The sequence below is a fragment of the Homarus americanus genome, unplaced genomic scaffold (assembly GCF_018991925.1).
Source record: "Homarus americanus isolate GMGI-L3 unplaced genomic scaffold, GMGI_Hamer_2.0 scaffold55016, whole genome shotgun sequence".
NCBI lineage: Eukaryota > Metazoa > Arthropoda > Malacostraca > Decapoda > Nephropidae > Homarus > Homarus americanus.
In genome coordinates this window covers 1-12,016 of record NW_024734140.1, presented here as the reverse complement: position 1 = coordinate 12,016, position 12,016 = coordinate 1, and the positions used below count along the sequence as shown (strand labels likewise).

At 37.7% G+C, this 12,016-nt stretch overlaps 1 protein-coding gene across 1 annotated transcript; it reads left to right on the top strand.

Moving 5' to 3' along the window:
* The first annotated feature begins 1,541 nt into the window (after nt 1-1,541).
* On the top strand, nt 1,542-8,664 carry LOC121870152 (DNA-directed RNA polymerase III subunit RPC3-like). The gene is made up of 5 exons (XM_042371921.1): nt 1,542-1,704; nt 4,974-5,164; nt 5,869-6,022; nt 7,789-7,981; nt 8,467-8,664. Exons 2-5 carry the CDS (start codon nt 5,041-5,043, stop codon nt 8,647-8,649), a joined length of 654 nt encoding a protein of 217 aa, XP_042227855.1. The 5' UTR covers nt 1,542-1,704; nt 4,974-5,040; the 3' UTR covers nt 8,650-8,664.
* The last annotated feature ends 3,352 nt before the right edge of the window (nt 8,665-12,016 follow it).

Here is a 12,016-nt window from a genome sequence, read left to right as displayed (position 1 = left end):
GCGACCTTGTGCGCACCATTTTCGCACCTCTTACACAACATGGCGGATGGCGGGAGGTTTGGATCCAAAAATGGCGCGGCTTGCCAGCCGCTCTCCGCGTAATGGGGTTCACGACCGCGGAATGTGAGCATGTTAGGTTCTGGCAAGGCACCGTGTTAACGGTGAAACGCGGAATGCGGGACCGCGTAATGTGAGGATTGACTGTACTGTACAGTAAACATTACACAAAATTATGTAGATTTGGTCATATCTATAATCATGGACTATAGGGTTTGTCATAAAGGAGGTCCCTGGGTCAAGTACGTCCTACTTATGAACGTCTGCCGATATGAATGGGGTCCCATAAAGTTAAACTTTAAATTTACAGTATTTTATTTTCCTGATGACTTATTTATTCTTTCATTTACTGTATTTTGTCATTCTATTTCTTCTTTTGTCTTAAATTAAGTTATTTTACATGTATACAATCAATATAAGGACTTAGGCTATGATATAGTGGGATTTTAAACATTGTTCTATAAGTACGGTGTGCACATAGGGTATGCGTTTCAACTTGCATACATTTTTGACTTAAGAATGTCCCCAGGAATCTTACTTTTAACTTTGGTCATCCTCACCACTGATCGGCTCGTTAGCCGCTTGGACGGTCGGTCACATCTGTTACACACTGTTGGCAAGTACTGGGTATGCACTACCTCCTGAATGTATCTGAACCTGCTCCAGTGTTTGTCAAGTCTGGTCTTAAAAGAGCTCACACTCTCTGGCAGGTAGTTCCAAGAGTTCACAATTCTCACACCGAAAAAGTTTGCCCTCACAGTTTTCTGGACTTAAGGCTTTTTCAACCTTGAGCTGTGACCCCTTGTGGGACGGGCATCTACCAGCTCCAAGTATGGACTGAGAAGTACCCTCCGAGAAGTTTGTACATCTCAATTAGGTCCTCCCTTGCCCATCTGTAGTATAAGCTAGGCAGTTGCAGTCACTCTAATCTCTCTAGATGACTGAGGTGCCAAAATGCACGCACCAGTCTGGTGGCCCTCCTTCGGACATTTTCAATCAACTGAATCTCTAGCATATCTTCGGGATCAGACGGGTTGACAGTACTCCAGGCGGGGAAGCACCGCACTCTTGAAGATCATTATGAAGGACGGACCATCTCGATATCTGAACGACCTTCTTATAAGACCAACTGGTTTAATTACTTGAATCACTTTCTTCTCACAATGGCCCCAAAACTTTATTTCATTGTTAACATGCCTATTAATGCAGTTTCTTCATCCTCTGGGACATGTGATACGCCAGGGACTGCCTGTATACTGTACTGCAAATTGTAATTTATCATAATAGGTTATATAAACCAATACTCCATCTTGGCAGAGATATGAACCTATGACCATTTGCTTATGAGGCTTATTCTCTACCAATGAGTTAGTCACATTGTGAATATTACTTTACAGTATTTCATGTACTGTACTTCATTATAAATACAGACTGAACTGCATTTCATTGTTTTAAGGTTTGAACAATAGTACTGTATTGCAATTATTGATTTTTGTCTTTCAGTCTACCTCAAGATTTACTTGATCTGAAGGCCCTTCAGCAGGAGATCCAACATCGCCATACAGAAACTACCAAACCAACATTCACCCATCCTGACACTAATGTATTTTGGAGACTCAACTATGATAGATTCCATATTGAATTTAGGTTGGTAACCAGTGTGTGTTTAATTATAAATATAAAAATATCACTTGGGAGTTTTTTCTAAGGTTTGCTACTACAAAAGTGCAATGACTGGTTATTTAAAAAGAAAATTTGCTATTAGGTGATTGTAAGAAGTACAGTTTCATCTGCTAATGGTTTTATTTTTACAATTAAAGTGCCAGTTATGAACAGATGCCCTCACATCGAGTCCAGGCCTTTTAGAGAGAAATTAAAAATAAGAGAATAGTATAAAAGTTTTTAGAAGCTGGAAAATTTTTATTCCAAGAATGACAGATTGTAGGTGAGAAGAGGTAAATATTTCCACAGTTTAGTTGCATAAGGAAAGGAAGAGGCTTTACAATGACCCACCCTTGAATTGCTAATAGACACCCAATATCAAGTGTTGTGTTAAGAGTGTCTTATTGAGTTTTTTTGTTGCTTACTTGATGGTGGGGGATAGATGCAGCCAACTCATGGGAGCAGAAACTATAAGAAATGAAAGGGATAATTAATAAGGTGAATCACTTTAAGAAGAGTCGGCTCTGGGACAGAAGTGTGTGGTGATAAAGCTTCAACAAATGTGAAAGCAATACTGTAGGGTTTATTGTACATTTATCCCCCTATTTACAATGGGGTTACATTCCTGAAAACCTATTGCTGGTCTAATTACCATAAACTAGGATCATTATAACATGGAGTTCAATCAGATACATTCCCAGCTAATCCAACACCTACTTGTATCACTAAAATAAATTCCTTCACTAGTGCACTTTCAACAAAATTAAACAACACTCACCACATCATTAAGAACAACCCTGGTCATCATCACATGTCCCCTTTGAGGCTAAGGGGACTCTTGAAGGTGGAGTGGAGACAACACTGACTCCCACACAACCTCCAGGCAGTCTCCTGCCGCTTTACACGTCAAGCTTCACCTCCAGACACGGTTTTTCTTCGTGCCCTGACTGCCTTCCCACACTTTCAAAGTTACACTGCTCACTTCACAGTCACAAAACAGAGTGAAAACACTGCTCATATCATGTTCACAACAGAGGCAAAGCACTTGCAGTAACAAAAATCAAAGCAAAAATCACTTCACAAACACCAAAACAGACTACAATGTGAACAGTAGTGATGTCCTTTTATTGTAAGGTAAAAAACAAAAAACAAAACCCCAATAATTTATAATCTCTGATCTACATGATCAATGCCATGTGCGGCCACCATGGAACAAATCACAGTACTGTAATGCACCAAGTGGCCATGTGTGGATAGACCGCACTTAACAAATGCACCAAAAGATGCGTCCGCATTGGTCGAGCAATGACCGCCGTTAATGCAGATTGTTTATATGGTAAATGGGGTGGTTTTAATGCATCACCACCGTTAAAGCGGAATATCGTAGATAGGGAGATCGTAAACCTGGGGTTACTTGTGCAAGAATGAGTCAGTTCTGCGCATAATTAAAGTATTTTTCAAGTAAGAAATATCATTCATCAGAACGATATTCCATATTTTTTTTTTTTTTTTTTTTTTAGTCAAATTCAGCTATTGAGTTTTATGGGGTTTCCAGGTAGGTTAAAAATTATATTGATGTTAAGTATATTTATTATGTTCAGTTGTGAAATTAATAAACTAGCTATCAAAGGAGACGAGAAGTCACGAAAAACTTTAGAGATTAATCGGAATAAATTTAGTATTAGGAGCAGTAAAAGCAATTTTTGTTATCTCAGAAAATATACAGTATTCTTAACAAATATGACATTACCTGTATTGGCATTGGACCACTCCTTATTTATCAACAATATTTTTTAATGAATGTTAGGGATTATGGGGAAACTTTCGTCGTGGCCTTCGACATCTCCAAGGCATTTGACAGGGTATGGCACAAGTCTTTGCTTTCTAAACTTCTCTCTTATGGTTTCTCTCCCCCATTTTGTTCTTATTTCTAGCTTCCTTGAGAACCGATCCATGGCAGTTATTGTCGAGGAATCGATCTCTAACTCTCTCTACCAATAGTGGTGTCCCACAGGGTTCTGTTCTTTCACCTACTCTTTTCCTTCTTTTTTTCAATGAATGACTTCATACTACAACTAATCCTATCCATTCTTAAGCTGATGATTCTACTCTTCACTCTTTTTCACATTTTCCCATTCCCCCTAATTCTCAAACTAGATCTGTTTCTAGAACTGATATCATCACATCTATCAGTGTGGATCTGTGCAGCATCTCCGAATGGGGAGGTAGTAACTTGGTTAAATTCAATAATAATAAAACTCAGTACAGTATTTACCAATTACACTTTCCAAATTAGATGATCTCCTACCAATCACATTTCAGGATGCAATCATTCTGCATATCTAAATTAGATATGCTAGGCCACACCATTTCTTCTAATATATTATGGAAGCCACACATCCACAACATTGCTAAAACTGCCTCCCGAAAGCTGGGAATGCTGTACAGATGCCGTAGCCGCTTCACTCCTGAGTAGTTGCTTCAAGTATATAAGGGATTCATTCGTCCTAACTTGGAGTACTTTTCTCATATGTGGGGTGGCTCTTCTTCTGTCCAACTGTTAGATAGGGTGGAATCAAAGGCATTTCGTCTTATTAACTCTCCTCCTTTTGTTGATAATCTTTCTTCTTTTTCTATTCACCGCAATGTTGCTTCACTGTCTCTTTTACGGGTACTTTAACAGGCAATGTTCGGTGGATTTGGCATCCTGTGTACTGCCGGCAAGGCCATGGGCTCGTAACACTCATCTTGCCTATGGTGCCCACCATTTCTCTGTGGATGTCGGTCACACTAGAATAACCCGTTATAGTACCTCCTTCTTTCCTCACACAAACAACTGTAGAATGCTCTGCTTTCTTCTGTGTTTCCATACTCCTACAATCTGTCTCGCTTCAAAAAGTTGGTTTTCCAGCATCTTCGTGGTGTAGATTAATAAAATCTTTCTTTTCTATTTTTAATCTCTTTTTCTCTTATTTTTACTCCCATTAGGCCCCATTGTGAGTTGACCTGTGCCCGGGTGGGCTATTCCCCGTAAAGAAAGAAAGAAAATAATAATAATAAATATTTTATTTCATTTATTACTCTGTGCCCTTTTTTCAATTTTATTTGAAAGCAGTGTCATTTGCCAGTCCATTGGAATCAATTTATGAACAAATGCTATTCCAAAGCATAGAAATTTGAATTATTGGAATTATAATAGACATTTCTTTTACAGTAGATAAGAATGGTTCTTTACTAAGTTTGGGAAATTGCAGGGACAGTGAAATTCGCAACAGCATTGTGAGACGAGTAGACCCCTTAGCAGGAGAGTGTCTTGGTGCTATGTTGAAATTGTCATACAAGGTGTCAGATCCTTGGGCTGCCATCATGAATGTTGTTACTGCAGCAGACATCAGGGATCAGCTCAAAGATCTAAAGTACCTTGATCAGTATTTCAAAATATTAGGTAAGTTATATTTGGATTATTCTTAGTGAGAGTAATTACTTTAAAAATATTTAAAGTTTTCTTTAGCATTGAATCTAGCTTAAATCACTGATACAGCATTAATAACACATGTTAATTAAACTTTTATTGTTATTTCTTCTGTCAGTTACCAATGGCTGAACAAACATACCAGTAACAGTTTTGCATTACATCTTCAAAAATTATATACTGTACTGTATATAATAAGTAATATTGTTAGTGTTTTGCCACATGTTTTGTTTATTTCTTATATATTGTGTATGGCACAATTAAGCCCATCGTTTCTTGTACATTACTTATTCTGTGATGTGCAGTAAATGTGTTTAGCAAATAGAAAATGACAAAATTCTACCAATGAGAAGGACAAAGGATAAAAGATTGTACAAAACAGTTGGTTCATACACAATGAGCTTAGATAGTGCATTGGGAGAGAAGGAACGATAAACTACTAGAATATGGTATTTTGATGAGAGGGCATGAAAATGTGAAAAGGATTCTGGTGTGCTTCTAAAATATTTAGTGGGATAATTGATATGACAAACTAAGCAGTGGAAAGGGGACAGATAGGGAATGGATAAAGTGTACTGTATTGTATATTGTTTGACGAGAGGTAATGCTTGGTGGCATAGAGGTAAATAAGTGGATAGAGGAGTAAATACGAACTCGGCATATTTTATGTTTTCCAGAGGAACAGAGTGGAGAATGTGTGCAGCGGGTTGGTGACGCCGGTGGTGGTCAGTACAGGCTCAATATGGCTAATGCATTCCAGTCCCTTACACACACTCTCATCTACAATATAGTGCAAGAAAGATTTGGCTCCAAAGCAGCTCGTATTTTTAGGTTAGTTTTACATGTACAGTAGATAAAAAGAAGTACCTGCATATTCTGTGTGAAAATACTATGAGACCACGGACAATAGGTATTGGGATTGTGTGTTGTCTCATTATACTATGTGATAGTGTTCCCCCTAACTGTTTATTTTATTCCTATATGGCAACCCGCTCTGTGTTGGATACTAAATGGCAGTGGGTGAAGACATTATCCCTCAGTTGTAGATATAATTTTGGAAGTCATTGGACTCACTCTGTCAATATTTTGTTTAGCTACTGTACAATATAATACATGGTACCATACACATTTAGAGTTTAATTTGTGAAAACCAAACAGAAGATTTGTATTGTTATATTTAGCACTTTTTAATAGGTATGCAGAGTTACTCTGAATAATGAATAGAAAAGAGGGGGGGGGGGTAATTTTTCAACAAAACGCTCATAAGATTAAATGATAGTTGGAAAGAGAAAAGATGACTTCCTTTTGTCCTTCATGATAGTGCTTCCTATGATGGACGAGACTCATACTCTACTACTCCGTATGACCTGCTTTCTTGTTGTCTTGTATCCACTATAGTTTACTGTTTTTCTTTGTTCCCTTTGTAAGCTAAACACATTATCCTTTTCCTTATTATAGCATCTTTTAGACTTTTATATTACTCTTGGTCTTCATAATTTCTCCTAATCCTGTTCCCCCGTTTTGGAAAATCCATCTTGGTCTTTTTCAATGTACTGTACTATTCATCCTCTGAACACCCTGTTTGACTGCAATTGAATGAATTATCAATACTGTACTGTACTATAGTATTTCCAAGCTAACCTGGCCCATATGCCACACCCCTTTTCTATACTAATACTGTAGCTGATTGGTTCATAGAAAATTCAAACTAAATCTGTTCACAATTGGTAAGCAGACCTGTAAGTATTACCTAATATAATGTTAAATATCAGAACTATCAAAATGCAAATGATTTCAAGGCATTAGCACTTCAGAGAGGTTGTTAGAAAATGTTAAATATTTATCATAAAAGGTCGACAGAAATACGACTGGGGGGGGGAGGTAAAATGCTCAGGGGAACCAATCAGCAATTTGTAGCTATAGACGAGGGGTGTGGCTTATGGGCCAGGTTAGTGTGGAAAGGGTATAATAAATGTGGCGTTCAACTTCTATCAATGTCTGGAGTGGGCCCAACTCGCGCTCTCCCGCATGACAGACACCACCCAGTAACACAATAAATTTTGTGTATGTTCGTAAAAAGTATTGTGCTAAAAAGTAAAACTTGTAAAGTGAAATAAATAGTCCCATAGGAAAACATGTAAAATGTGAGGGTTGCCTGTTTGAAAAAGATTATGTGTAACAAATATTTAGTTCTGCATTTTTTGCTTAATACAATACCTGTACTGTATTTATGAATGGAGGTAAATAAGATAAAAACTAGTAATACAAATGCTCTACAGTTAAAGCTAAAAAATCCAAGTGAAAACTCCTTAATGCTCAGTGTTAAATTTCTAGGGTTCACATATTTAAATAGTTATTGATCATTTAGGCTCTGTACTTGATTTACATGTTTAAATTAATGGTATTCACTTGTTTAAATCAATTAAAGCAGAATTACTTAGGTCACTTTAATAGTAACTTACTGTTAGCGAGAGACAGCTTTCAGAAAAAGTTTAGTGGAAAGAGAACCGTCATTTATTTTGAATATTAAGTTAATCACAGCTGCATGTATTCATTAGTTTAGGTTAAAGTATTATTAATTATGTTCACCTTTGCAGATTAATTCATAAAAAGCAAATGATGGAGCAGGATATGATTGGAGAAGTTAGCATGATTGGTAAAAAGGAAGCAAACCTGCTCTCATATCGCCTACTCCATGATAACTTCCTACGCATACACGAGCTCCGTAAAACACTGACTCCATCACCTGCAAACAAAATCATTTATCTCTTTCATGTTGATATAAATTCAGTAAGTAAATGGGATATATTAGATTTTTTTTTTTTTAACCAGGCAAAGTATTGACTCTTCAGTATCTTTTTTACATAACTTAACTTAACAACTAAAAGCACAGTTTTAACATCAAGTGATTTATTGTTATCCTTCATGATGAGTGGATTCATAAGTAAAACTTGTTGGTACTGTACTGTATTATCTGAATCATTGTTCATGCTTTCATTAGAGGGTGTGAGGATGGATAAAATTATGTTGAAGGAAATAATTGCAAATAAAGGGGAAATGTAGATATGTATTGATAGGGATGTAGGTAGGATGGTGACTAAAATTGGCTGGATTGTAGGAAAAGCAGTGTACCTCTATTTTGATAGATATGAGTGGATGAGTAACATGATATTTACTGTGAACTGGTTTTGTGTCCAACCAATATTATCCAACATATTGACTTTGTACATTACACCATGAACTTCAGATAATAGTACCGTTAATTCTTCTTTTAGGTTGTACGTATGGTACTCGAGTGGTGTTATAAAAGTATGTATAACCTGATAGTGCAGAGAGAAACAAGGGGTACCGACAACCGCCGCTTGTTAGAGAAACGGACCAGGGTGGACTCTATTGTGGAAAACCTGAAGCAGTCAGGAGGTACTGAGGAACAAATTCAGGAGGTGAGCAATTTTTAATGTAGGCTGTTGTAGGTAACTACAATTACAGTACTTCATTAAGGGCTATGATTCATTCTAGATGTACAATATTATGATAATTATAGTAGATAAAATGTATTTTAAAATTCTTGGCTTCTGGCTATTCTTTAAGTGCCTACAAATAGGATTATACAGTGTAGTGCAGCGCTTCTCAAACTATCTGATGTGGCGGACCGGCATGGTTTTTTTCAGTGTGCCACGGACCGGCGAGCGAAGCGAGCCAATCCCGGGGCCTATAGCCCCCCCCCCCCAGGAAAATCTTTTGAGATATGTCCTATTTCAGGGGCATTTTGAGACTATCTGTACTAAACATGAAGACATGATGTCTTATTCATTCTAAGGCCAATCATCATTGACGTAACAAGTCTTCCCAGTGTGCCAGGGACCAGTACCATATTTGTGCCATACAATTAATTGTTTACGATCAGAGAAAATATTATTTGAACATTCGTAGTAATATTATTTTATACAGGAAAAATATAATGAATACAAAAGCTGACATTTTTTATTTTATATTGATTTTGTAAACAACTTAACACAGTAATAACAATTACACAATAACACAATAATAGGCATGTTAAAACCTTAACCTTTACTAATGTGAAATATGAGCCTGCTTCTTCTTTGTCAGCTTAACCAATCGTGGTTCAATTGAGGACAGTGCCACGCGCAATGGAGAATGAATATCCATACTATTCCTGTACTTTGTCTTAATGACACTCATGGTTGAAAAGCCAGTTTCGCAGAGGTATGTTAAAGGAAATGGGAGAAGAGTTTTCAGAGCAATTTCAGTAAGCTCAGGATATTCTGCTTTCACTTTTATCCAAAAGGAACCAAGTGATGTATTAGTTTCGAAACTCATCTTCAATCCTTCGTCAGCAGCCAGCTCCAACAATTTATCCTCCATAGTGACACTTGGGTCATCTCTCAATGACATAAACGGATTTCGGATCCATTCATTCCCTTTCCGTGGATCTTCTTCTGCTGGAAAGTAATGCTGAAAACGTTCTGCCAAATTCGTCAAGTGTTCTCTGATGACAATTCGTAGAGATGTAACATTAAGGCCTTCGCCTGCTTCGGCGATGACTGTCGCTAATTGGTGAAACATGTCATAACAATCTCTTGACACTCGACTCTTCCATGCTTCAGGCTTTCGTTTTTGTCCGTCGATCTTGTCTGCCATTGTAAAACTCGAAGCCAAAACTCGAAGCCATCCTTCCCTGCATGGAGGTGTTGAGATCATTAAAGATGGCAAAGATATCAGCCAAATAAGCCAGCTTGGCTAGCCAATCCACATCTCGAAACAATTGTGACCAATTTGTTTTTTTGTCCTGAAGAAACTCGGCAAGCTCGTTTCGTAGCTAAAGTACTCTTGACAGGACTTTTCCTCTCGATAACCAACGACATCGCATGCAATAGAGCAGTATTAAAATGTTCTTAGTAATGTAACATTAATAGAGTAACTAATAAGTAGATATGATAAGTTGAAGGCAATGATATAAAATTAATTTTACAAAACAGATACAAAATTGGAAAATGCTAAGCGCCGGTCCCACAATAATTTTTTGTTTTTCAACTTTACACAGGAATAGTGTGAACCGGCCTTTAAGATTATTAGTACTTACATTTTCAGATCAGTGGGTTGGGATGGGGTCCCAAATGACAAACACGCAGATACCCGTATGATGCTCTCTGTTCCACTTCTTGATGGTAACTAACCACTGACCTGTGACCTGACATCACAGACTGCTGATCCACACGTGTGTAATAGCAGGGTTGCCAGCTGTGTGACACCCTTCACGGCTGGCACGCATAGTAAAAAATCGGCCATTTCTTTTAATGGGATGCATACATTTATTTTATCCGAAATTAAATAACTACCATACTTAAAATAAAAAGATTTATGTTTTGGGTGGATATGGCGTAACTGGTGGCCGAGAAACGTGGCAATTCTGGCAACACAAGGTGATGCGCCCTATTGATATTCCCAGGTGTGGTTCCCACAGAGTCAAACGCCACATCATCATGAAGGTGTTGTTATACGTATTTCAGTTCGCTGTTCGTTATATCGCATTCGTTAGTTGCATAGCAATGACTTTTAACATGAGTGAGTAAATGAAAAATATAGTCATAATAAATATAAAAACTACAATGAAAATGTAAAAAAAAAAAGACTGAGTCAGATGTCCCGGCAGTGTCACGTGTCTATCGTTTCTTTCTTTTCTGAAAATTCTCCGCGTACCGGCAGACGATGGCTCACGGACCGGCACCGGTCCGCGGACCACACTTTGAGTAGCACTGCTGGTGTAGTGTATATACTCGTGTGTATATATATATATATATATATATATATATATATATATATATATATATATATATATATATATATATATATATATATATATATATATATATATATATATGTATATATATATACGCGAGTATCTAAGGGGTGCGGCCACCTCTGGCTGGTAACGTTTAGGACAGTGCTACTCAAAGTGTGGTCCGCGGACCGGTGCCGGTCCGTGAGCCATCGTCTGCCGGTACGCGGAGAGTTTTCAGAAAAGAAAGAAACAATAGTCACGTTCCACACCACGTGACACTGCCGGGACATCTGACTCGGTCTTTTTTTTTTTACATTTTCATTGTAGTTTTTTTATTTATTATGGCTATATTATTCATTACTCACTCATGTTAAAAGTCATTGCTATGCAACTAACGAATGCGATATAATGAACAGCAAAACAGCGAACTGAAATACGTATAACAACACCTTCATGATGATGTGGCGTTTGACTCTGTGGGAACCACACCTGGGGATATCAATAGGGCGCATCACCTTGTGTTGCCAGAATTGCCACGTTTCTCGGCCACCAGTTACGCCATATCCACCCAAAACATAAATCTTTTTATTTTAAGTATGGTAGCTATTTAATTTCGGATAAAATAAATGTATGCATGATGCATCCCATTAAAAGAAATGGCCGATTTTTTACTATGCGTGCCAGCCGTGAAGGGTGTCACACAGCTGGCAACCCTGCTATTCCACACGTGTGGATCAGCAGTCTGTGATGTCAGGTCACAGGTCAGTGGTTAGTTACCATCAAGAAGTGGAACAGAGAGCATCATACGGGTATCTGCGTGTTTGTCATTTGGGACCCCATCCCAACCCACTTTTATATTCATTATATTTTTCCTGTATAAAATAATATTACTACGAATGTTCAAATAATATTTTCTCTGATCGTAAGCAATTAATTGTATGGCACAAATATGGTACTGGTCCCTGGCACACTGGGAAGACTTGTTACGTCAATGATGATCGGCCTTAGAATGAATAAGACAT

Excerpts from the sequence above, each read along its gene's own strand:
- LOC121870152 (XM_042371921.1), top strand. The coding sequence starts at position 5,041 with ATGTTGAAATTGTCATACAAGGTGTCAGATCCTTGGGCTGCCATCATG. Across the intron at positions 5,165-5,868 it reads TCAGTATTTCAAAATATTAG|AGGAACAGAGTGGAGAATGT; the intron begins GTAAGTTATATT and ends TATGTTTTCCAG. Across the intron at positions 7,982-8,466 it reads TTCATGTTGATATAAATTCA|GTTGTACGTATGGTACTCGA; the intron begins GTAAGTAAATGG and ends TTCTTCTTTTAG.